The 24,555-nt window shown below is 41.3% G+C and overlaps 1 protein-coding gene across 1 annotated transcript in view; it reads right to left on the bottom strand.

Moving 5' to 3' along the window:
* The window catches only part of SCN3B (sodium voltage-gated channel beta subunit 3), a 75,513-nt gene extending 63,513 nt beyond the window's left edge, over window positions 1-12,000 (bottom strand). Inside the window, exon 1 of the mRNA XM_068242381.1 lies at window positions 11,910-12,000. Coding sequence (XP_068098482.1) covers window positions 11,910-11,966 — 57 coding nt within the window. The 5' untranslated portion in view covers window positions 11,967-12,000. The remainder of the gene's footprint in view (window positions 1-11,909) is intronic.
* Window positions 12,001-24,555: the final 12,555 nt, after the last annotated feature.

The raw sequence follows: 24,555 nt of genomic DNA, 5'->3' as shown, positions 1-24,555 counted from the left end.
TTTAGCCAGGGGTATATGTGCCCAGTATATGTAGCCAGGGGTAATGTGCCCAGTATATGTAGTCGGGTATATGTCCCCAGTATATGTAGTCAGGGTTATATGTGCCCAGTATATGTAGCCAGAGGACCTGTTCCCAGTATATGTAGCCAGGGGGTATATGTGCCCAGTATATGTAGCCAGGGGGTATATGTACCCATTATATGTAGTCAGGGGGTATATGTGCCCAGTATATGTAGCCAGGGGTAATGTGCCCAGTATATGTAGTCGGGTATATGTCCCCAGTATATGTAGTCAGGGTTATATGTGCCCAGTATATGTAGCCAGGTGACCCCCCCCCCCCCAGCAGGAGGACAGCAGCGCAGTGAAGGGAGAGCTGTGGCATCAGGTGAGAGAAGGGGGGGATATTTCCCCCCTTCTCCACCGCTGCCCACAGCTCTCCCTCCACTGCGCTGCTGTCCTCCTGCAACAGAGCGGGCAGCCGACTGGTCGCCCTTTTACGGACGCTGCAGAATTCCTTACGGAATTCACGGGCAGCTTATTTAGTATCAAAATTTACGGGCTGTCCGTAAATTTACGTGCGGTTGGCAACACTGCCTGCAGTGCTGTCGCATGAGAAGATATCATACAATATTTACACTGTTATATAAGCTGTACACTGACTGCTTTACATTGTAGCACAGTGTCACATCTGCAGTGTTGTCCCATGAGAAGATATCATACAATATTTACACTGTTATACAAGCTGTACACTGACTGCTTTACATTGTATCACAGCGTCACATCTGCAGTGTTGTCCCATGAGAAGAGATCATAAAATATTACACTGTTATACAAGCTGTACACTGACTGCTTTACATTGTAGCACAGCGTTATATCTGCCGTGCTGTCCCATGAGAAGATATCATACAATATTTACACTGTTATACAAGCTGTACACTGACTGCTTTACATTTTCACAGCGTCACCTCTGCAGTGCTGCCCCATGAGAAGATATCATACAATATTTACACTGTTATACAAGCTGTACACTGACTGCTTTACATTGTATCACAGTGTCACATCTGCAGTGTTGTCCCATGAGAAGATATCATACAATATTACACTGTTATACAAGCTGTACACTGACTGCTTTACATTGTGTCAGTGTCACATCTGCAGTGCTGTCCCACGAGAAGATATCATACAATATTTACACGGTTATACAAGCTGTACACTGACTGATTTACATTGTATCACAGTGTCACATCTGCAGTGCTGTCCCAAGAGAAGATATCATACAATATTTATACTATTATACAAGCTGTTCACTGACTGCTTTACATTGTATCACAGCGTCACATCTGCAGTGTTGTCCCATGAGAAGATATCATACAATATTGCACTGTTATACAAGCTGTACACTGACTGCTTTACATTGTGTTGCCAGCTGTTTAGACATTAATGGCTGTGTGTTGAGTTATTTTGATGGGACAGTAAATTTACACTGTTATACAAGCTGTACACTGACTGATTTACATTGTATTACAGTATCATATCTGCAGTGCTGTCCCATGAGAAGATATCATACAATATTCACACTGTTATACAAGCTGTACACTGACTGCTTTACATTCTATCACAGCGTTACATCTGCAGTGTTGTCCCATGAGAAGATATCATACAATATTACACTGTTATACAAGCTGTACACTAACTGCTTTACATTGTATCACAGTGTCACATCTGCAGTGCTGTCCCAGGAGAAGATATCATACAAGATTACACTGTTATACAAGCTGTACACTGACTGTCTTACATTGTATCACAGTGTCACATCAGCAGTGCTGTCCCATGAGAAGATATCATACAATATTACACTGTTATACAAGCTGTACACTGACTGCTTTACATTGTATCACAGTGTCACATCTGCAGTGCTGTCCCATGAGAAGATATCATACAATATTACACTGTTATACAAGCTGTACACTGACTGCTTTACATCGTATCACAGCGTCACATCTGCAGTGCTGTCCCATGAGAAGATATCATACAATATTACACTGTTATACAAGCTGTACACTGACTGCTTTACATTGTATCACAGCGTCACATCTGCAGTGCTGTCCCATGAGAAGATATCATACAATATTACACTGTTATAGAAGCTGTACACTGACTGCTTTATATTGTATCACAGTGTCACATCTGCAGTGTTGTCCCATGAGAAGATATCATACAATATTACACTGTTATACAAGCTGTACACTGACTGTCTTACATCGTATCACAGCGTCACATCTGCAGTGCTGTCCCATGAGAAGATATCATACAATATTACACTGTTATACAAGCTGTACACTGACTGCTTTACATTGTATCACAGCGTCACATCTGCAGTGCTGTCCCATGAGAAGATATCATACAATATTACACTGTTATAGAAGCTGTACACTGACTGCTTTATATTGTATCACAGTGTCACATCTGCAGTGCTGTCCCATGAGAAGATATCATACAATATTACACTGTTATACAAGCTGTACACTGACTGCTTTACATTGTATCACAGTGTCACATCTGCAGTGTTGTCCCATGAGAAGATATCATACAATATTACACTGTTATACAAGCTGTACACTGACTGTCTTACATCGTATCACAGTGTCACCTCTGCAGTGCTGTCCCATGAGACGATATCATACAATATTACACTGTTATACAAGCTGTGCACTGACTGCTTTACATTGTATCACAGTGTCACATCTGCAGTGCTGTCCCATGAGAAGATATCATACAATATTACACTATTATACAAGCTGTACACTGACTGCTTTACATTGTATCACAGCGTCACATCTGCAGTGCTGTCCCATGAGAAGATATCATACAATATTTACAGTTATACAAGCTGTACACTGACTGCTTTACATTGTATCACAGCGTCACATCTGCAGTGCTGTCCCATGAGAAGATATCATACAAGATTACACTGTTATACAAGCTGTACACTGACTGTCTTACATTGTATCACAGTGTCACATCTGCAGTGCTGTCCCAGGAGAAGATATCATACAAGATTACACTGTTATACAAGCTGTACACTGACTGTCTTACATTGTATCACAGTGTCACATCAGCAGTGCTGTCCCATGAGAAGATATCATACAATATTACACTGTTATAGAAGCTGTACACTGACTGCTTTATATTGTATCAGTGTCACATCTGCAGTGCTGTCCCATGAGAAGATATCATACAATATTACACTGTTATACAAGCTGTACACTGACTGCTTTACATTGTCACACAGTGTCACATCTGCAGTGTTGTCCCATGAGAAGATATCATACAATATTACACTGTTATACAAGCTGTACACTGACTGTCTTACATCGTATCACAGTGTCACCTCTGCAGTGCTGTCCCATGAGAAGATATCATACAATATTACACTGTTATACAAGCTGTGCACTGACTGCTTTACATTGTATCACAGTGTCACATCTGCAGTGCTGTCCCATGAGAAGATATCATACAATATTACACTATTATACAAGCTGTACACTGACTGCTTTACATTGTATCACAGCGTCACAGCTGCAGTGCTGTCCCATGAGAAGATATCATACAAGATTACACTGTTATACAAGCTGTACACTGACTGTCTTACATTGTATCACAGTGTCACATCTGCAGTGCTGTCCCAGGAGAAGATATCATACAAGATTACACTGTTATACAAGCTGTACACTGACTGTCTTACATTGTATCACAGTGTCACATCAGCAGTGCTGTCCCATGAGAAGATATCATACAATATTACACTGTTATAGAAGCTGTACACTGACTGCTTTATATTGTATCACAGTGTCACATCTGCAGTGCTGTCCCATGAGAAGATATCATACAATATTACACTGTTATACAAGCTGTACACTGACAGCTTTACATCGTATCACAGTGTCACATCTGCAGTGTTGTCCCATGAGAAGATATCATACAATATTACACTGTTATACAAGCTGTACACTGACTGTCTTACATCGTATCACAGTGTCACCTCTGCAGTGCTGTCCCATGAGACGATATCATACAATATTACACTGTTATACAAGCTGTGCACTGACTGCTTTACATTGTATCACAGTGTCACACCTGCAGTGCTGTCCCATGAGAAGATATCATACAATATTACACTATTATACAAGCTGTACACTGACTGCTTTACATTGTATCACAGCGTCACATCTGCAGTGCTGTCCCATGAGAAGATATCATACAATATTTACAGTTATACAAGCTGTACACTGACTGCTTTACATTGTATCACAGCGTCACATCTGCAGTGCTGTCCCATGAGAAGATATCATACAAGATTACACTGTTATACAAGCTGTACACTGACTGTCTTACATTGTATCACAGTGTCACATCTGCAGTGCTGTCCCAGGAGAAGATATTATACAAGATTACACTGTTATACAAGCTGTACACTGACTGTCTTACATTGTATCACAGTGTCACATCAGCAGTGCTGTCCCATGAGAAGATATCATACAATATTACACTGTTATAGAAGCTGTACACTGACTGCTTTATATTGTATCACAGTGTCACATCTGCAGTGCTGTCCCATGAGAAGATATCATACAATATTACACTGTTATGCAAGCTGTACACTGACTGCTTTACATTGTATCACAGTGTCACATCTGCAGTGTTGTCCCATGAGAAGATATCATACAATATTACACTGTTATACAAGCTGTACACTGACTGTCTTACATCGTATCACAGTGTCACCTCTGCAGTGCTGTCCCATGAGAAGATATCATACAATATTACACTGTTATACAAGCTGTGCACTGACTGCTTTACATTGTATCACAGTGTCACATCTGCAGTGCTGTCCCATGAGAAGATATCATACAATATTACACTATTATACAAGCTGTACACTGACTGCTTTACATTGTATCACAGCGTCACATCTGCAGTGCTGTCCCATGAGAAGATATCATACAAGATTACACTGTTATACAAGCTGTACACTGACTGTCTTACATTGTATCACAGTGTCACATCTGCAGTGCTGTCCCAGGAGAAGATATCATACAAGATTACACTGTTATACAAGCTGTACACTGACTGTCTTACATTGTATCACAGTGTCACATCAGCAGTGCTGTCCCATGAGAAGATATCATACAATATTACACTGTTATAGAAGCTGTACACTGACTGCTTTATATTGTATCACAGTGTCACATCTGCAGTGCTGTCCCATGAGAAGATATCATACAATATTACACTGTTATACAAGCTGTACACTGACAGCTTTACATCGTATCACAGTGTCACATCTGCAGTGTTGTCCCATGAGAAGATATCATACAATATTACACTGTTATACAAGCTGTACACTGACTGCTTTACATTGTATCACAGCGTCACATCTGCAATGCTGTCACATGAGAAGATATCATACAATATTACACTGTTATACAAGCTGTACACTGACTGCTTTACATTGTATCACAGTGTCACATCTGCAGTGTTGTCCCATGAGACGATATCATACAATATTAAACTGTTATACAAGCTGTACACTGACTGTCTTACATCGTATCACAGTGTCACCTCTGCAGTGCTGTCCCATGAGAAGATATCATACAATATTACACTGTTATACAAGCTGTGCACTGACTGCTTTACATTGTATCACAGCGTCACATCTGCAGTGCTGTCCTAGGAGAAGATATCATACAATATTTACACTGTTATACAAGCTGTACACTGACTGCTTTACATTGTATCACAGCGTCACATCTGCAGTGTTGTCCCATGAGAAGATATCATGCAATATTTACACTGTTATACAAGCTGTACACTGACTGCTTTACATTGTATCACAGTGTCACATCTGCAGTGCTGTCCCATGAGAGGATATCATACAATATTTACACTGTTATACAAGCTGTACACTGACTGCTTTACATTGTGTCACATTGTGTCACATCTGCAGTGATGTCCCATGAGAAGATATCATACAATGTTTACAATGTTATACAAGCTGTACACTGACTGCTTTACATTGTGTCACATCTGCAGTGCTGTCCCATGAGAAGATATCATACAATATTTACAGATATACAAGCTGTACACTGACTGCTTTACATTGTATCACAGTGTCACATCTGCAGTGCTGTCCCATGAGAAGATATCATACAATATTACACTGTTTTACAAGCTGTACACTGACTGCTTTACATTGTATCACAGTGTCACATCTGCAGTGTTGTCCCATGAGAAGATATCATACAATATTTACACTGTTATACAAGCTGTGCACTGACTGCTTTACATTGTATCACAGTGTCACATCTGCAGTGCTGTCCCATGAGAAGATATCATACAATATTTACACTGTTATACAAGCTGCACACTGACTGCTTTACATTGTATCACAGCGTCACATCTGCAGTGCTGTCCCATGAGAAGATATCATACAATATTACACTGTTATACAAGCTGTACACTGACTGCTTTACATTGTATCACAGTGTCACATCTGCAGTGCTGTCCCATGAGAAGTTATCATACAATATTACACTGTTATACAAGCTGTACACTGACTGCTTTACATTGTATTACAGTGTCACATCTGCAGTGCTGTCCCATGAGAAGATATCATACAATTTTTACACTGTTATACAAGCTGTACACTGACTGATTTACATTGTATCACAGCGTCACATCTGCAGTGTTGTCCCATGAGAAGATATCATACAATATTTACACTGTTATACAAGCTGCACACTGACTGCTTTACATTGTATCACAGTGTCACATCTGCAGTGCTGTCCCATGAGAAGATATACAATATTTACATTGTTATACAAGCTGTACACTGACTGCTTTACATTGTATCACAGTGTCACATCTGCAGTGCTGTCCCATGAGAAGATATCATACAATATTACACTGTTATACAAGCTGTACACTGACTGTCTTACATCGTATCACAGCGTCACATCTGCAGTGTTGTCCCATGAGAAGATATCTTACAATATTTACACTGTTATACAAGCTGTACACTGACTGCTTTACATTGTATCACAGTGTCACATCTGCAGTGTTGTCCCATGAGAAGATATCATACAATATTTACACTGTTATACAAGCTGTACACTGACTGACTGCTTTACATTGTATCACAGTGTCACATCTGCAGTGCTGTCCCATGAGAAGATATCATACAATATTACACTGTTATACAAGCTGTACACTGACTGCTTTACATTGTATCACAGTGTCACATCTGCAGTGCTGTCCCATTAGAAGATATCATACAATATTTACACTGTTATACAAGCTGTGCACTGACTGCTTTACACTGTATCACAGTGTCACATCTGCAGTGCTGTCCCATGAGAAGATATCATACAATATTTACACTGTTATACAAGCTGCACACTGACTGCTTTACATTGTATCACAGCGTCACATCTGCAGTGCTGTCCCATGAGAAGATATCATACAATATTACACTGTTATACAAGCTGTACACTGACTGCTTTACATTGTATCACAGACAGTGTCACATCTGCAGTGTTGTCCCATGAGAAGATATCATACAATATTACACTGTTATACAAGCTGTACACTGCCTGCTTTACATTGTATCACAGTGTCACATCTGCAGTGCTGTCCCATGAGAAGATATCATACAATATTACACTGTTATACAAGCTGTACACTGACTGCTTTACATTGTATCACAGGGTCACACCTGCAGTGTTGTCCCATGAGAAGATATCATACAATATTTACACTGTTATACAAGCTGTACACTGACTGCTTTACATTGTATCACAGTGTCACATATGTAGTGCTGTCCCATGAGAAGATATCATACAATATTACACTGTTATACAAGCTGTACACTGACAGCTTTACATTGTGTCACAGTGTCACATCTGCAGTGCTGTCCCATGAGAAGATATCATACAATATTACACTGTTATACAAGCTGCACACTGACTGCTTTACATTGTATCACAATGTCACATCTGCAGTGTTGTCCCATGAGAAGATATCATACAATATCACACTGTTATACAAGCTGTACACTGACTGCTTTACATTGTATCACAATGTCACATCTGCAGTGTTGTCCCATGAGAAGATATCATACAATATTACACTGTTATACAAGCTGTACACTGACTGCTTTACATTGTGTCACAGTGTCACATCTGCAGTGCTGTCCCATGAGAAGATATCATACAATATTTACACTGTTATACAAGCTGTACACTGACTGCTTTACATTGTGTCACAGGGTCACACCTGCAGTGTTGTCCCATGAGAAGATATCATACAATATTACACTGTTATACAAGCTGTACACTGACTGCTTTACATTGTGTCACAGTGTCACATCTGCAGTGCTGTCCCATGAGAAGATATCATACAATATTACACTGTTATACAAGCTGTACACTGACTGCTTTACATTGTATCACAGACAGTGTCACATCTGCAGTGTTGTCCCATGAGAAGATATCATACAATATTACACTGTTATACAAGCTGTACACTGACTGCTTTACATCGTATCACAGTGTCACATCTGCAGTGCTGTCCCATGAGAAGATATCATACAGTATTTACACTGTTATACAAGCTGTACACTGACTGCTTTACATTGTATCACAGTGTCACATCTGCAGTGCTGTCCCATGAGAAGATATCATACAATATTACACTGCTATACAAGCTGTACACCGACTACTTTACATTGTATCACAGTGTCACATATGTAGTGCTGTCCCATGAGAAGATATCATACAATATTACACTGTTATACAAGCTGTACACTGACAGCTTTACATTGTGTCACAGTGTCACATCTGCAGTGCTGTCCCATGAGAAGATATCATACAATATTACACTGTTGTACAAGCTGTACACTGACTGCTTTACATTGTATCACAGCGTCACATCTGCAGTGCTGTCCCATGAGAAGATATCATACAATATTTACACTGTTATACAAGCTGTACACTGACTGCTTTACATTGTATCACAGTGTCACATCTGCAGTGCTGTCCCATGAGAAGATATCATACAATATTTACACTGTTATACAAGCTGTACACTGACTGCTTTACATTGTATCACAGTGTCACATCTGCAGTGTTGTCCCATGAGAAGATATCATACAATATTTACACTGTTATACAAGCTGTACACTGACTGCTTTACATTGTATCACAGTGTCACATCTGCAGTGCTGTCCCATGAGAAGATATCATACAATATTTACACTGTTATACAAGCTGTACATTGACTGCTTTACATTGTATCACAGTGTCACATCTGCAGTGCTGTCCCATGAGAAGATATCATACAATATTTACACCGTTATACAAGCTGTACACTGACTGCTTTACATTGTATCACAGTGTCACATCTGCAGTGTTGTCCCATGAGAAGATATCATACAATATTACACTGTTATACAAGCTGTACACTGACTGCTTTACATTGTATCACAGTGTCACATCTGCAGTGCTGTCCCATGAGAAGATATCATACAATATTACACCGTTATACAAGCTGTACACTGACTGCTTTACATTGTATCACAGTGTCACATCTGCAGTGTTGTCCCATGAGAAGATATCATACAATATTACACTGTTATACAAGCTGTACACTGACTGCTTTACATTGTATCACAGCGTCACATCTGCAGTGTTGTCCCATGAGAAGATATCATACAATATTACACTGTTATACAAGCTGTACACTGATTGCTTTACATTGTATCACAGTGTCACATCTGCAGTGCTGTCCCATGAGAAGATATCATACAATATTACACTGCTATACACTGACTGCTTAACATTGTATCACAGCGTCACATCTGTAGTGCTGTCTTATGAGAAGATATCATACAATATTACACTGTTATACAAGCTGTACACTGACTGCTTTACATTGTATCACAGCGTCACATCTGCAGTGCTGTCCCATGAGAAGATATCATACAATATTACACTGTTATACAAGCTGTACACTGACTGCTTTACATTGTATCACAGTGTCACATCTGCAGTGCTGTCCCATGAGAAGATATCATACAATATTACACTGTTATACAAGCTGTACACTGACTGCTTTACATTGTATCACAGTGTCACATCTGCAGTGCTGTCCCAAGAGAAGATATCATACAATATTACACTGTTATACAAGCTGTACACTGACTGCTTTACATTGTATCACAGTGTCACATCTGCAGTGCTGTCCCATGAGAAGATATCATACAATATTACACTGTTATACAAGCTGTACACTGACTGCTTTACATTGTAGAGGGACAGAGGGATTTGGTTCCAAAAAAGGGATTGTCCCTCCAAAAAATGTGAAAGCTAGGAGCCCAATATAAATTGCTTTGTAAAAAAAACGCCAGTTCTATAAATATGTCAATAAATAATGGATAATTTCTGTTTGGCGGTTGATCTAGCGTCAGCGTATGGATTAGTCAGGCAGCATAGGAAGTGCAGGATCTGAGCGCATTGTTCCCTGCAGTCATGCAGCTACACACAGTGACAGCGGGCAACTGTTCCACGACCATTATTGTGCTCCCTGGATTATATTTTTAGCAGCAGCTCTGATAATAGCAGCTGGCAGAGAACGATGGCGGAGGAGGAGGAATGAAATACGGGACAGGAAGCGGCGCTCGTTCACACGCTATAAAATGACATTTAATTTATGAACTGTGACCGGGAAAGAGGATTCTAGAAAACACTGATGCTAATTGTCATTTGTTACCATTAATGCACACAGATCGTACAGAGCGCCACTCCTACAGCTTCAAACATACGGACATTTTACTTCACCTATTTTCGTTTCATTTGGTTTTTTTTTTTTTTGGGGGGGGGGGGGGGGGGGGGGTTGACAGTGAAGAAATAAATTCACCCTCCTCAGGTTCAGGGGCAGAACTAGTGTGCAAGGGCCCCCCTCCCCCACACTTTATGAGCCCCCCTGAGTGAAAACTTTGTGGGGCACCATGTTTAAACTCCCCTCCCCCCCCATGTGTGGTCTGCCTCTGTCATCCCCGGTCCCCCGGTTCGAGAGTTCCCACGGCTCTGCTGTGGTTTCCTCTATAAGGCACCAATGTCACATGACGCGCACATACCTCCCAACTTTTTGAATTAAGAAAGAGGGACACTTAAGCCACACCCCTGATCATGCCCCCGTCACAACCCTAGTCACGCATACCATAAAGATTTCATAAGAAAAATATGTTGTTTTATAATTCAAACCACACTGGTCCTTTCCTTCCTTCATATTAACATTTGAAAATAAAAAAAAATATATCAATTTAAAGGATGGGAATAAAGTTTAGAGTCAGCTAAACACATTTTTCAGTAGATAAAATACATATATTTACACAGATCTGTACATCAGTCCTGAAAGAGGGACAAATGAGGAGGAAAGAGGCACAGATGAGCAGGGCTCCCAAAGAGGGACAGTCCTTCCAAAACAGGGACAGTTGGGAGCTATGCCGGCATTGTGCATGCTGACACAGCAGAATGAAGTGAAGGGAGCACAGCCCGGGTGACATAAGTAATTGCACACTGCACTGCTCTGCATAAAGGAGTGAAGGGCCCTGTAAATCCCTCCCCCTTTTAATGTAATGCCCTGCCCCCTTTTTACAAAATGCACAAAACACGTCTGTCAAGCCTAGAAACATGCTTCCTCAGAAGTGCCTGGCCGGGCCCTGCTTTAACTACTTAAAGAGGAACTGTCGCGAAAATCTTAAAATTTAAAACACACACAAATAAGAAGTACATTTCTCGCAGAGTAAAATGAGCCATAAATTACTTCTCTCCGATGTTGCTGTCACTTACAGTAGGTAGTAGAAATCTGACATTACTGACAGGTTTTCGGCTAGTCCATCTCTCCATAGGGGAATCTCAGCATGGCCTTTATTCTCTGAAAAAGATTTATACAAAGATGCTGACCAGCCTCCCTGCTCGCTGCACACTATTTTGGCAGTTGGACGGAGCAACTGCCATTCACTAAATGCTTTTAAAAATAAAGAAAACCCTGAGAACCCCCCTATGGGAAGATGGGCTAGTCCAAAATCCAGCGCATACCACTAAGGCTGCATCTGAAATGACCACCAGCTCAGTGTGCAGCACCTAAATATATTTTCTGCACACTTTGCATTCAATTCAGATGCAAATCTGCTACTACTTTTTATGCAGCACGGTGGCGTAGTGGTTAGCTCTCTCGCCTTGCAGCGCTGGGTCCCTGGTTCGAATCCCAGCCAGGGCACTATCTGCAAAGAGTTTGTATGTTCTCTCCGTGTCTGCGTGGGTTTCCTCCGGGCACTCCGGTTTCCTCCCACATTCCAAAAACATACGGATAAGTTAATTGGCTGCCCCTAAAAATTGGCCCTAGACTACAGTACTTACACTACATAATATAGACATATGGCAATGGTAGGGATTAGATTGTGAGCTCCTTTGAGGGACAGTTAGTGACAAGATATATATATATATATATACACTGTACAGCGCTGCGTAATATGTTGGCGCTATATAAATACTAAATAATAATACTAATAATGCAAACAGGAAACTCAGGAGGAGGGGCTGGGAGCAGCTAACCTGACAGTTAAATAGTTACAACGTTAAGAAAAGGTGGGTGGAAAGGCTGTGCGTCCCTAAACGTATGTTGCAATTGAATGGTTAATCGCACAGGCATACACCGCCTCTGCTAGACTGAAAAAATGCATGCCCTGCATCCAAGACAAGTGCTAACATTTATTGCACTAGGAGGAACTTTAGCTTCCAATATGGTTTGCATGCAAAGTATATTATACTAGAAGTGTCTTACATTATAAACATTATAAATGCAGCAGGACATAAAATCAAGTTTACCAGAAGAAGCAGATAACTGTGGCCAGGAGAGTCCTAGAATGAGAAGCAGCAGATAAAAGAATGATCAATGTGTCCAGCATGCTGACCTATGAGCAGGAAACTCCATGTGATGTTCTGTATCACTTAAACCCGAGACCTAAGTGGAGCTAATGGTCCTGACCACACAGCAGACATTACACTGCTCTACACAACATTACAGCCCCAGGCAGGCAGAGTGAAAATCATTGATTATCTCATTACAAAGGCGCCTGGGAAAGGCTGGGATGTAATGGACAGAGAGTGAACTGTGGGTTGTTGAAGGTCATTGGAATCAGGAAACATGGAGCAACTTTGGCAAGAACTGAGGTGAACCTGTGACTTAGAAGTGTAGCTGAGGTGACGTGTGACATGATGAGATGAACATGTGTATGTACTATGCAAAGCATATCAATAACCAGACTCAGAGGCGGGACAAGGTCCTCCAGCACCCAAGGCTGAGACACCAAAGTGCGCCCCTCCATCCCTGCCACCCCAGCCGTCACACACTGATTGCTATTACACTAAGAGGCCCCTCCTCCATCCCTCCCACCCCAGCCATCACACACTGATTGCTATTAGACTAAGAGGCGCCACAGGGCCCACCACCTCCCCAACACCTTAATATCTAGTTATATGGCTTGCAGTCACTGCTATGTATCCCCTTTTCTTATTTCTTTCTGCTTCATACACAATTAGGAATGACAGCTGAATGAGTAGTGCGCCCCCTCCTACACTGCGCCCTGAGGCTGGAGCCTCTCCAGCCTATGCCTCGGCCCGGCCCTGACCAGACTGTTTTGCTTGTTTTATTTTGCTGACTGAAAGAGTTAATTTCTAGGCATGGAAGTGACAGCTTCTGTCTTGTGGGGAATATAGTAAACATCACTGATAAGCAAATTACGGCTATACAAGTTTTTTCCTGGCAGAATAGAACTTCTGAGAGCAGGAAAAGATAACATACATGAACTATTTACCTTTTTCTAACTCAGGGACATTTTAAAGAGAACCAGAGATGAAGCACCCTCTTGTATTTTACCTTATAAATCAGTAGGAACATGACAGTAAACACCTAATCTGCTCTTTGTTTCATTGTTCTCTGTTTAATCCGACTGTTATCACCTCTGATAAGAATCCCCGACTGAGCATTCAGTCTGGCTTTGCTATGGAAAGATTATAGCTGAGTCTGTCTTCTCTGGTGTCTTTTCAAGCCCAAGCCTGCCCCCTTGTGGCTCTGCTATAATGACTCTAAAATCATGAGCTAAAATCATTCCCGGCAAAGCCAGACTGAATGCTCAGTCGGGGATTCTTATCACAGCTGATAACAGACACTTTTAACAGTGAGGATGAAACAGAAAGCAGGGTAGATGTTTTCTCTAATGTTCCCAGTGATATGGTAGAATACACAAGGGTGCTTCGTCTCTGGTTTACTTTAAAGTGGATCCAAAATAAACTTTTACACATTGCATAATTGTGTTTCTTTCCTATTGTTTATAGGGCATTCCTCAAGCCAAATACTTTTTTGTTTCTGTTTTAATACTCTAATTCCCTATAAACTAAACAAGCCACGCCCACAGGTTTTCAGAGAGCCAAGGCACTTTCAGACAGTAGCAAGGGCTCATGGGAGCTCAGTCTGGGGAGAAGGAGGAGGAGGTATTACTAGCCAGAGATTTCAGAGGCAGAGGGGGGAGGGAGGAGGAGGGGGGATTAGGTTTTTTTGCTCAAGATACAGATAAGCCTGCCTCTGTGTAATGTTTACAAACAACATGGCTGCTGTCATTGTATCACAGGAAGAAATAATCATATTCTATTAAAGCTGTTTGCAGCTAGATTTTAAACTTTAGATAAGATATATAGACAAGTTACTTGTTATAGTTAGTTTTTCATCTCGGATCCGCTTTAATAGGCTGCCACTGATTAGAGACAGTAAAACATTCAACCTACTTTGTAAATGTTTCAATATAAAATAGAAGCCTGGAATCCTTACCTCCAGAGGCTTCCCAGGTCCGCCTGGATGCCGGAACCCTCTGGAAGATCCGGGCCACGCCCTGCCCATGAAAGAGGACACCTGGCACCGGCGCAGTAGCAGGGAGCCGCTTGGGATTGGCGTTTTCCACCGAACCCGAGTGCCTCCGTGCTACTGCATAGGCATCCTGTGCAGTGCAGCCAGCCTCATTTACGGATGGGACCGCGCTCATGAAGCCCTTATCGAACAGGTTTGGTGGGTCCCAGTGCTGGATTGGTGGAGATGAGGGGGGGGTGGAGGAAACCTCTGAATTGCCTGCATTATAGCGCCGGCCCTGTGGCCAGGCACTCTCTTCACTTCCTGTTTCTGCCTGGTGCCGCCCCCAGACTTCTGCCTCCTGAGGAAGTCGCCACACTTGGCATCATGGGCAGACCGGGCCTGGTAGTATCAACCCTTCTGGTGAACACCCTGGCCTTATTTATGCGCTGCGTAATATGTTGGCTAGTGTTAAGCAGACATTTTCGTAATTTTGTTTCCTTAATTGCGGACACAAATTTTACCGCTACAACACGAATTCGTAATTTCGTAAGTGCCATACAAACTGTAATTTGGAATTCTGTAAGCGAAATTCCGGTTTCGTAATTTCGCATTTCGGCGCAAATTTGTGTTTAGTGTGAAATTTCGTAATTTCATGTTTTGTATAGAAACAAAGTTATTTTAGTTATGAAAATGGATGCAATTTCGTTTCTAATAGTAATTATGCACATTTAGGTAATGACTAAACTCAGGAAAGTCACTCATTGATTGGTTTGATGCAAAGGCCCTGCACATGCTGTCGCTTTAAATGTATCAGGAGGCTCTGCCTGCAGCCACTTCTAAGACAGGTGCTCTTTGCCATGGTGCACATAGCAGTCATGTTGAGACACTTGGTTTTGGGCCTTGCAATATCTGATAATGCAAAGGTGCAAGTGCTGTCGCTTTAAATGTATCAGGAGGCTCTGGACTGGAACACAATTTTGAGAATGGATGAATTTCCCGAAATTCTGATTTGTTTATGTCACGTAAACGATCATAATTATGAACAACGATCATAATTACGAAAAAACAATCGTAATTACGAAATTCTCCATAAACGCAAAATGTCGTGTAATTTTGTGACATTTGCGAAATTTCGATTATAGCCATAATTGCAATTTCGCGAATTACGCAAAATTTTACGACATTTTGCGTAATCGTAATTAGATCATTACGCTCATCACTAATGTTGGCGTTTTATAAATACAATAAATAAATAAATAAAATAAATAAGTAGTGACTGGTTAGATATTCTGGCAGTCCAGTGAACTCTCAGTAGCTTTCTCCACACCCACAGCTCAAAAGCATCCATTTTTCTACACATGACTTTACTTATAGTTCAACTTTCACAGCCATATGTAACTACTGGGAAGGCCATGGCTCTGACTATCCTGATCTTTGTTGGTAAAATGACATCTCCTATAGTATTTTGTCCATATTTGCCATAGATTTCCACTTAAAGAGAGTCTGAAGCGAGAATAAATCTCGCTTCAGAGCTCATAGTCAGCAGGGGCACGTGTGCCACTGCTAAACCGCCGCATACGCGCCGCTAAACGGGGGTCCCTTGACCCCCAAACCCCCCACTGCGACACTTGGTCACAGGCTTGGTCGCTGCTGGAGGCAGGGCTAACGGCAACAGCCCTGCCTCCAGTCGCGTCTATCAGCGGCGCATCGCCGCCTCTCCCCCGCCCCTCTCAGTGAAGGAAGACTGAGAGGGGCGGGGGAGAGGCGGAGATACACGTCTGATAGACGCGCGGGAGGCAGGGCTGTGGCGGTTAGCCCTGCCCCAATGCGGAAGCGCTGCACGGAGGGGGATTTGGGGGTGAAGGGACCCCCGTTAAGCCGCGGGATAGCGGCATTTTAGCAGGGGCACACGTGCCCCTGCTATCTAAGAGGTCTGAAGCGAGATTTATTCTCGCTTCAGACTCTCTTTAAGGGCTGGTTCAGACGGACGCTTGCGGAGCGTTTACCGCAAGCGTTCGGACCGTCGCGGTAAACGCTCCCATTCAAGTGAATGAGAGCGTTTACACCAAGCTTTTGCGCGCTTTTACCCGAACGCGGCGTTCGGGTCCCGATTTTCGCGAGCGTTCGGGCTGCCCCTGGAAGCAACATGTAGCTTCCAGGGAGCGGCCAACCGCGACGGCTAATGTTCCCCTACGGGAAAAAAAAACCGCAACAGCATCACGACGCGACCGAAGGCTACTGAAAGCCTGACCGCTCAGCCGCCGCAACGCCCCCAGACGCGACGCTACGCAGACGTCCGTCTGAACCAGCCCTAAGCCTTGCTGAGAATCCCCTATGAAGAGATGGACTGGTCCAGAACCTGTCGCTTCTGTCAGATTTCTACTGCCTACTGTAAGTGACAGCAACATAGGAGAAAAGTAAGTTATGGTTCATTTTACTCTGTAAAAAATGTACTTCTTATATGTTTATGTTTGCACATATTTCAAATGTTAACAATTTTCGCCATAGTGCCCCTTTAAATAAATAGGAGACAATATGCAAACTTGTCAAAAACCTTTGCCAACTGTGAACCAGTCTGTTATTCCATCCATACTCCATTTAGGTGGGAAGTGTAGACTGGGCATCTACTAGGTCAATCATTTGCTCCCAGCATACATAGAAAGCCGCAGCAGCTAAGCAGCATAGATACCTACCAGTCGATGAGCTTGTTTCACATCTAGCCAAGGTACTTGCGTTACAGCTACTGCCATATAAGATTGTGGACACACCTCCATTCCAGCAGCTGATGGCCTTTGCTTTTCCGTGGCCACAAGAAACCTATGAGACTGGCGAAAATTGAATATGCATAGAGAGACCCTGCTCTGGAACAGCGGGCTGTAGAAGTATCTGAGAAGCTTCTGTACTATCCAGGGGCTTCCAGCTACTGAGGTAAGTATGTCTCTTTTTGCAGTTACTTTGGGTGTTCTTTCATACAGTTTTTTGTCTTGCAGAGAACAGACATTTGCAGAAGTCTTCATGTCACACACACTGCATATAACTGTTATAGACAGGGTAAAATAGTATGGTTCAACCCCAAATACAGTACTACAATTTCAAACAGACAGAAGGCGGGGTTTTCTTTGAACCAAAATTCTCTTATTTATTCTGCATTCACAGTATCTTCAAATTGCGGACAGGACGTGTAGATACAAAACCAGACTTCCAATTCACGTAAAAAGACTGCCTGACATGTGTTTCACGGCCAAAAGCCGCTTCGTCAGAGGCACATCGTATGCAAACATCCGTGGGCTTGCAAACAGTACCACCGCAATCTGAAATTTGAAGAGGAGCTGTAATCAGCGCCGAAGACATGCATCAATGGGTTGCCTTCTGTCTGTTTGAAATTGTAGTACTGCATATAACTGGTAATATCTGATCATTCATCCCCTGCCTCTATTTATCCTATCTCTCGTACTTTGTTCTCTTGGCAGAGAGGAACTAGTAGTTAGGGCGAAATGGAAAGGAAGTCAATCAGAGAAGGGCCATATGACAGCACAGACTGAATGAAATGAATTGTACGGTACGGTACAGTATGCGTAGTAGTGACTCACTGCTGCTTGTGGTTGGGGGTGTTGTTTCCGCAGTAACCATACGGAGGTGCCATCTGTCTAACTTACTCTCCTTCCTCCACAGAATTACTAGAACTGCACATATTAAAAGGGAACTGTAACCAAGGATTAAACTTCATCCCAATCAGTAGCTGATACGCCCTTTCCCACGAGAAATCTTAACCTTTTCCCAAATAGCTCATCAGGGGGGCGCTGTATGGCTGATATTTTGGAGAAACTCCTCCCACCGTGTGATGTCATGGCCATGGTCCTGACAGTTTCCTGTCTGTGAACCTTGTTGCATTGTGGGAAATAATGGCTGTATCCAACCTCCAAGCAAGCAGTATCTCCCTCTGTGCATAGAACTCTCAGTAATGAACATTCCGTACAGATCACCTGGCAGAACTAAAGATGTCACCATCAGTGATAAATCTCAGAATGTAAATCAGGGAGAGGAAATAATTTACAATGGGCAAACACTGACTAAATAATCGATAAATGAATATTGTAAATAAAATAAGCAATTGTATTAATTATGTTATTTTCACTACAGGTTCTCTTTATAATAACCTTTGCTATATTCTGGTATGACCCTAGCAAATGATCCCTCCTTCTAGCAATCATTCAGTTCAGTTTTGTGGGATGACTTATGTTTTCAAATTTTCCCATTCTAGACAACACAGGTGAAGGTTTTGCTACTGTAAAGCCACGTCTGCACCACCAGGTGGCGATAGCATCATACTGTTTATTTGCAAGGCTGCTGTAATGGACATTATGTACCTCCATTATACATAGTAGTGAGTACATTGCAGTGGAAATTATTATTATGGATTTATATAATGCTATCTGTATTTTTATTACAATTGTACATATATCAATGTTGCTAGATTTAGACCCGGTTCACACTTGCGTTTTGTGTGAAACAGGCCCATACGTCCGGGTCCGGGGGGGGGGGGGGGGGCAGGATCCGGTCAGGGTGCAGAGAAAAAAGTATCAGTTCGGCATCCGGAAAGTAACACTTCTGGATTGCCGATACTGTACTTTAAACAGGCGCGGTAGCACAGACAGGCATGAGGGGAGTCGGGGGGGGGGGGGGGGGAGGGGGAATGGAGCACACAGAGCACACAGTACAGGACAACAGCCCACAACACAGTAATAAACATACCTGGGCTGTTGTCCTGTCAGCGCTGCCGTCTCCCCCCCCCCCCATCTGTCCATGCCTGGACCCCCCATGTGACAAAGGATGGGTGCCGTAAGCACCCGTTCCTATTGCCAGTGTGATGAGAAACTTCCATTTCTCATCACTTCCTACGGTGCAGAGAAAATGGTCAGGTTCCGGGTCAGGTGCGGCCGCCGGAGCCTGCGTTCCGGAAAAATGCTGCATGTTGGAAAAATCCTGAACGCAGCCCGGACCGCAGACCGGATCCGGATCCTGACAGACGGACTGGTGTGAATGGATACATTGAATAACAATGTATCCACTCACATCCGGGTCCGATTGTACAGCATACAGTGCGTTCCGGGTCCGGGGAAACCAGACCTGGAATGCAAGTGTGAACCTGATTTCCTGATTTTCTGTTTTTCCAAGGAGTATTTTATTTGTAAGTTTTGCATCAGACAGTACAAAAATAACAAAAAAAATACCGGAAATCGGAAATCAGAAAAAACAAATCTTGTGATTGATCTAAAATTACTGCGTTATTCTGTTTTTTTGCCAATGGAAGTCTATGGGCCGCAGGAAAAAAACGCATATATAAAAAACGCATATATAAAAAACGCATATGCGTTTTATATGCATTTTTAAAAACGCAGGTATTGTTGCATACTATTCATAGATGCATCAAAAATGCACATAATGAAAGTCAATGGGAACGCATTGGTATGCGTTCTTCATGCGTTTTTTCCCAAAATATATATATATATTTTGCTGTATTTCTGCTTCCTGTTGTCTTCCTAGTGATTTGCATAATTGGAAATATAAAAATTCAGTGAAAAACGCATTTGTATATGCGAACCGCACCAAAAACGCAGTAAAAACGCACAGAACATTAACATGAAACATGACATAAAACGCAGCTTTTCACGTTATGTTATGAGTGCTCCCAGCCTCAGAGCTCTGTGATTGGCCTAAAATTACCGAGTTGCAGTAAATCTCCACAGAATTCCTTTTTTCGTTTTCCGAGTTCCGATCGGTAATGCGGAAATGTCAATTCCCCTTCCCATTCGAATGAGCACCCCTGCTACTCACGTATCAGCGGATAAACAGAACAAAGATGAATAAAATATACCACTTACATGGTTAGGGGTTCCAGCACTGATCACATGATTATTGCTTAGGCACCGCTACAGGAAGTCAGGGGAAACAGTACTAAAAAGCTGCATTGCCTGGAGTCACACAATCTGATTGGCTGTGATGGGCAATTGCCCCACCCAATTATTAATATTATTATTTTTGGGGGAGGGTAACATGTGCCTTCCTTCGTGACGGGTGGATACGCCCATTTTTGTTTCACAAAAAAAAAAATGGGAAACACAGCGTTTTATGCAGCAATGTTAGTCTACGGGACGCAGGAGAAGTTGCGTTTTTACATTATGCGTTCCGCAAATGCTGGTAATGTTGCATAATATGCAGGCTGGCTGCCAAAACGCACATAATGAAAGTCTAATAATGCATATGCATTGCATTTTTAATGCATTTTATAAAGCGTTTTTAATTAAAAATTAAAGATCTCTGATGTGTTTCCACTTCCTTTCCTTCTATGTTGCTGTCACTTACAGTAGGTAGAAGAAATCTGACAGAACTGACATGTTTTTGACTAGTCCATTTCTTCATGGATGATTCTCAGTATATTATTTATTCTGGAAAGTATCTATCTGACTGCCTGTTTGCATACTATTCTGGCAGTTGGACTGAGCAACTGCTGTTTACTAAGTGCTTTTGAAGATAAAGAAAACCCTGAGAATCCCCCATGGACAGATGGACTAATCCAAAACCTGTCAGATTTCTACTATCTACTGTAAGTGACATCAGCATAGGAGAAAAGTAATCTATAGCACATTTCACTCTGGGAAAAACATACTTTTTTTTATGTGTTTTCATGTATTTTTAAGATTACGTTTTTTTCACGATAGTGGTCCTTTAAGGTTTAATACAGAATCTCTAATGTATGTAAAATCGTCATATGTGCTAATTCTATTCTCTGCCACCAGGTGGCATCATATGATCTCATGAAGAAGGAATGGATGTTAGTCTAACATGATGTTATGTCTATTACACACAAGCCAATTAGCTCTGCTGCCATTGAAGTATTTGTGGACAGAAATTGAATATGTGTGCTCAGGAATGGTCCTCAGACTGTATTTAGGCTCACTACACTCCTTTGACTTGAGTTTGAAACAATTGTTCATGATTGTTTCAGTTGATAGATACAAACACCCAGCTGGTCTCTCTACCAAGCAGCCAGTACTGCTCTATGGAAAGGAAAGAGGGGTAGGATGAACAGGAGTGGCCTATGGCAGGAAATAACAATAACATTCAGCAAAGTATGTCCAGCATATCCTATCATCATTAAAGTGAAACTCCAGACTAAAAATCGACTCAGCATCACTGAAAAGGCTTTGTGTTTCTTAGTTTCACAGCATCAGAACTTTGTTTCTCTTATACAAGCCTCATTTTTAGCTGCACAGAAGAAATCTGCCCGGGCTTTTTTCCCCTGATGCTGTGCAAAGCATGATGGGATTTCTGATGTTGTTCTCGTTCTGCTGTTTTGGTGCAATTTTCTTTTTTTACATTTTGAATTTGACATGTGAAGCCTAGCGTGTGCAGCTGGGAGAGGTGATCAGGACACAGGATAGTTGGAACTGTGTCTCCTGCTCCTTGTCACCTCCTTTCAACCAAAAAAGATGGCTGCCCCCATGACAAAGATGGCAGCCCCCATGACAAAGATGGCTGCCCCCATGACAAAGATGGCAGCCCCCATGAATCACAAACATTTGCCTGTTCTTTTAAAACAGGGTGGGTAAGAGATTACATTACCTATTGTAACTTAATGCCGGTATGTTTGTTTAGGCTGAAGTTCCTCAGTCTGTGGACATTAACCACTTCACCAAAAAGGCTGTAAACAACACTATGAGAGCTTTTCTGTCCATCACAGCTTTCTGAGCGTTTTTTTTTTTTTAACTCTCACATTGACTTACATTCAAATTGTGGTAAAATCGCTGTAAAATTGCAGCGATTGTGATTTTTCAAAAAAAATTGTGATCGTGGCAATGTTACGGCGATTTTACTGCAATTTTAATACAAGTCGATGGAAGCATATTTAAAAAAAAACGCTCACAAATCTCTGGCCAGAAAAGCACTTAGAGAGCGCTCATAGGGCCACATGCAATTCACTTGTTGATCTGAGTTTTCTCCTACGAGATAATTTTTCATGTTTGATTTAAAATATCTTTCCAGTACTTTTCAACTAAAAAGTACCAAAAAGATGGCGAAAAAGTACTATCAAAATGATTTTGAGTATTTTCTTCCTTTCTGGCAGCTTAAAATGCATTTTATTTACAAATTTAAAAATATCACCCAGGAGAAACCCAGGTGAAAAAAGTTAATTGCATACGGGCCCTGTGTGTCTACAGCCTATACGTTTTTTTCCCCTTAATAAACCAAGCCATTTTTACATTAATTTCATAATAACTTTATCGCTACTTATCACATCTAAATGATCTGAACATCATTTTTTTGCACCACAAATTAGGCTTTCTTTGGGTGGTACTTTTCACTTAGAATTATTTTATATGCACTTTAAAGGGACTAAGAAGAAAAATGTGTTATTTCTTAGTTTTTAGCCATTATAGCTTTGAATTAAAACTTGTTACTGTAGATAAAGCACACACATTTTATTTTCTCATTTTCTCTGGGTATTACAACATTTCAATTGTGCCCCCAATATATGGTGCCAATATTTTATTTTGAAATGAAGGTGTATTTTTTCCGTGTTGTGTTTCTTCATACTATATCAATTAACTACAAGCCCTTATTTGCAAAAAAAAACCACCCAAACAAACATCAACAAAAAAAAAAACAGTAATACACCCTTTATGGTATACATATTAAAAAAATCCCTAAGGTAACTATGTACTTTTTTAAAATGCTGATTTATTTTTTCATGGAAAGATTAGTATTTGGAAAATGGCTTGGGGGAGGGGGGGGCGGGGGGATAGTCCATAAAAAAAGGCTGTGATTACTTCATGCTTAAAGAGACACTGAAGCGAAAAAAAAAATATGATATTATGATTTGTATGTGTAGTACAGCTAAGAAATAAAACATTAAGATCAGATACATCAGTGTAATTGTTTCCAGTACAGGAAGAGTTGAGAAACTCCAGTTGTTATCTCTATACAAAAAAAGCCATTAATCTCTATGACTTTCAAAGTCGTGGAGAGGGCTGTTTTCTGACTTTTATTATCTCAACTGTTCTTTAACTATTTACTTTTTCTCTGCCAGAGGAGAGGTCATTAGTTCATAGACTGCTCTGAAAGAATCATTTTGAATGCAGAGTGTTGTGTAATCTGCACATATTATAGAATGATGCAATGTTAGAAAAAACACTATATACCTGAAAATAAAAGTATGAGAATATTTTCTTTGCTGCTAATCTTCTAGTAATTATTCATAGTACACAACCAATTCATTATATCATATATTTTTTTTCACTTCAGTGTCTCTTTAACAGGTCACTGTAAAAATGGTTTAACTTATGCAGCAAATTGTAGGATCTCAACATAATGGGGAGTACAATGTATTTATATATATCGGAGCTGCTGGTAAAATTGACATGCACTTTCTGCGCACTGCAAAATTTAGGTTAGTGAATACACCCCAATGATTCCTATAGACCCCTCTGAAACCTTTCATCATAATTTTTTTTCATTCTTTAATAGTCAAAAATGGGTTTCCTGAGTTAGTAGAATCTGTTCTGGTTCAGCAGGCCAGGTAGTACTGTTCTT

The sequence above is a fragment of the Hyperolius riggenbachi genome, chromosome 6, assembly GCF_040937935.1.
Source record: "Hyperolius riggenbachi isolate aHypRig1 chromosome 6, aHypRig1.pri, whole genome shotgun sequence".
NCBI classification, from domain to species: domain Eukaryota; kingdom Metazoa; phylum Chordata; class Amphibia; order Anura; family Hyperoliidae; genus Hyperolius; species Hyperolius riggenbachi.
The sequence above is the reverse complement of the archived record's forward strand: the minus strand, read 5'-3'. Positions and strand labels throughout refer to the sequence as shown.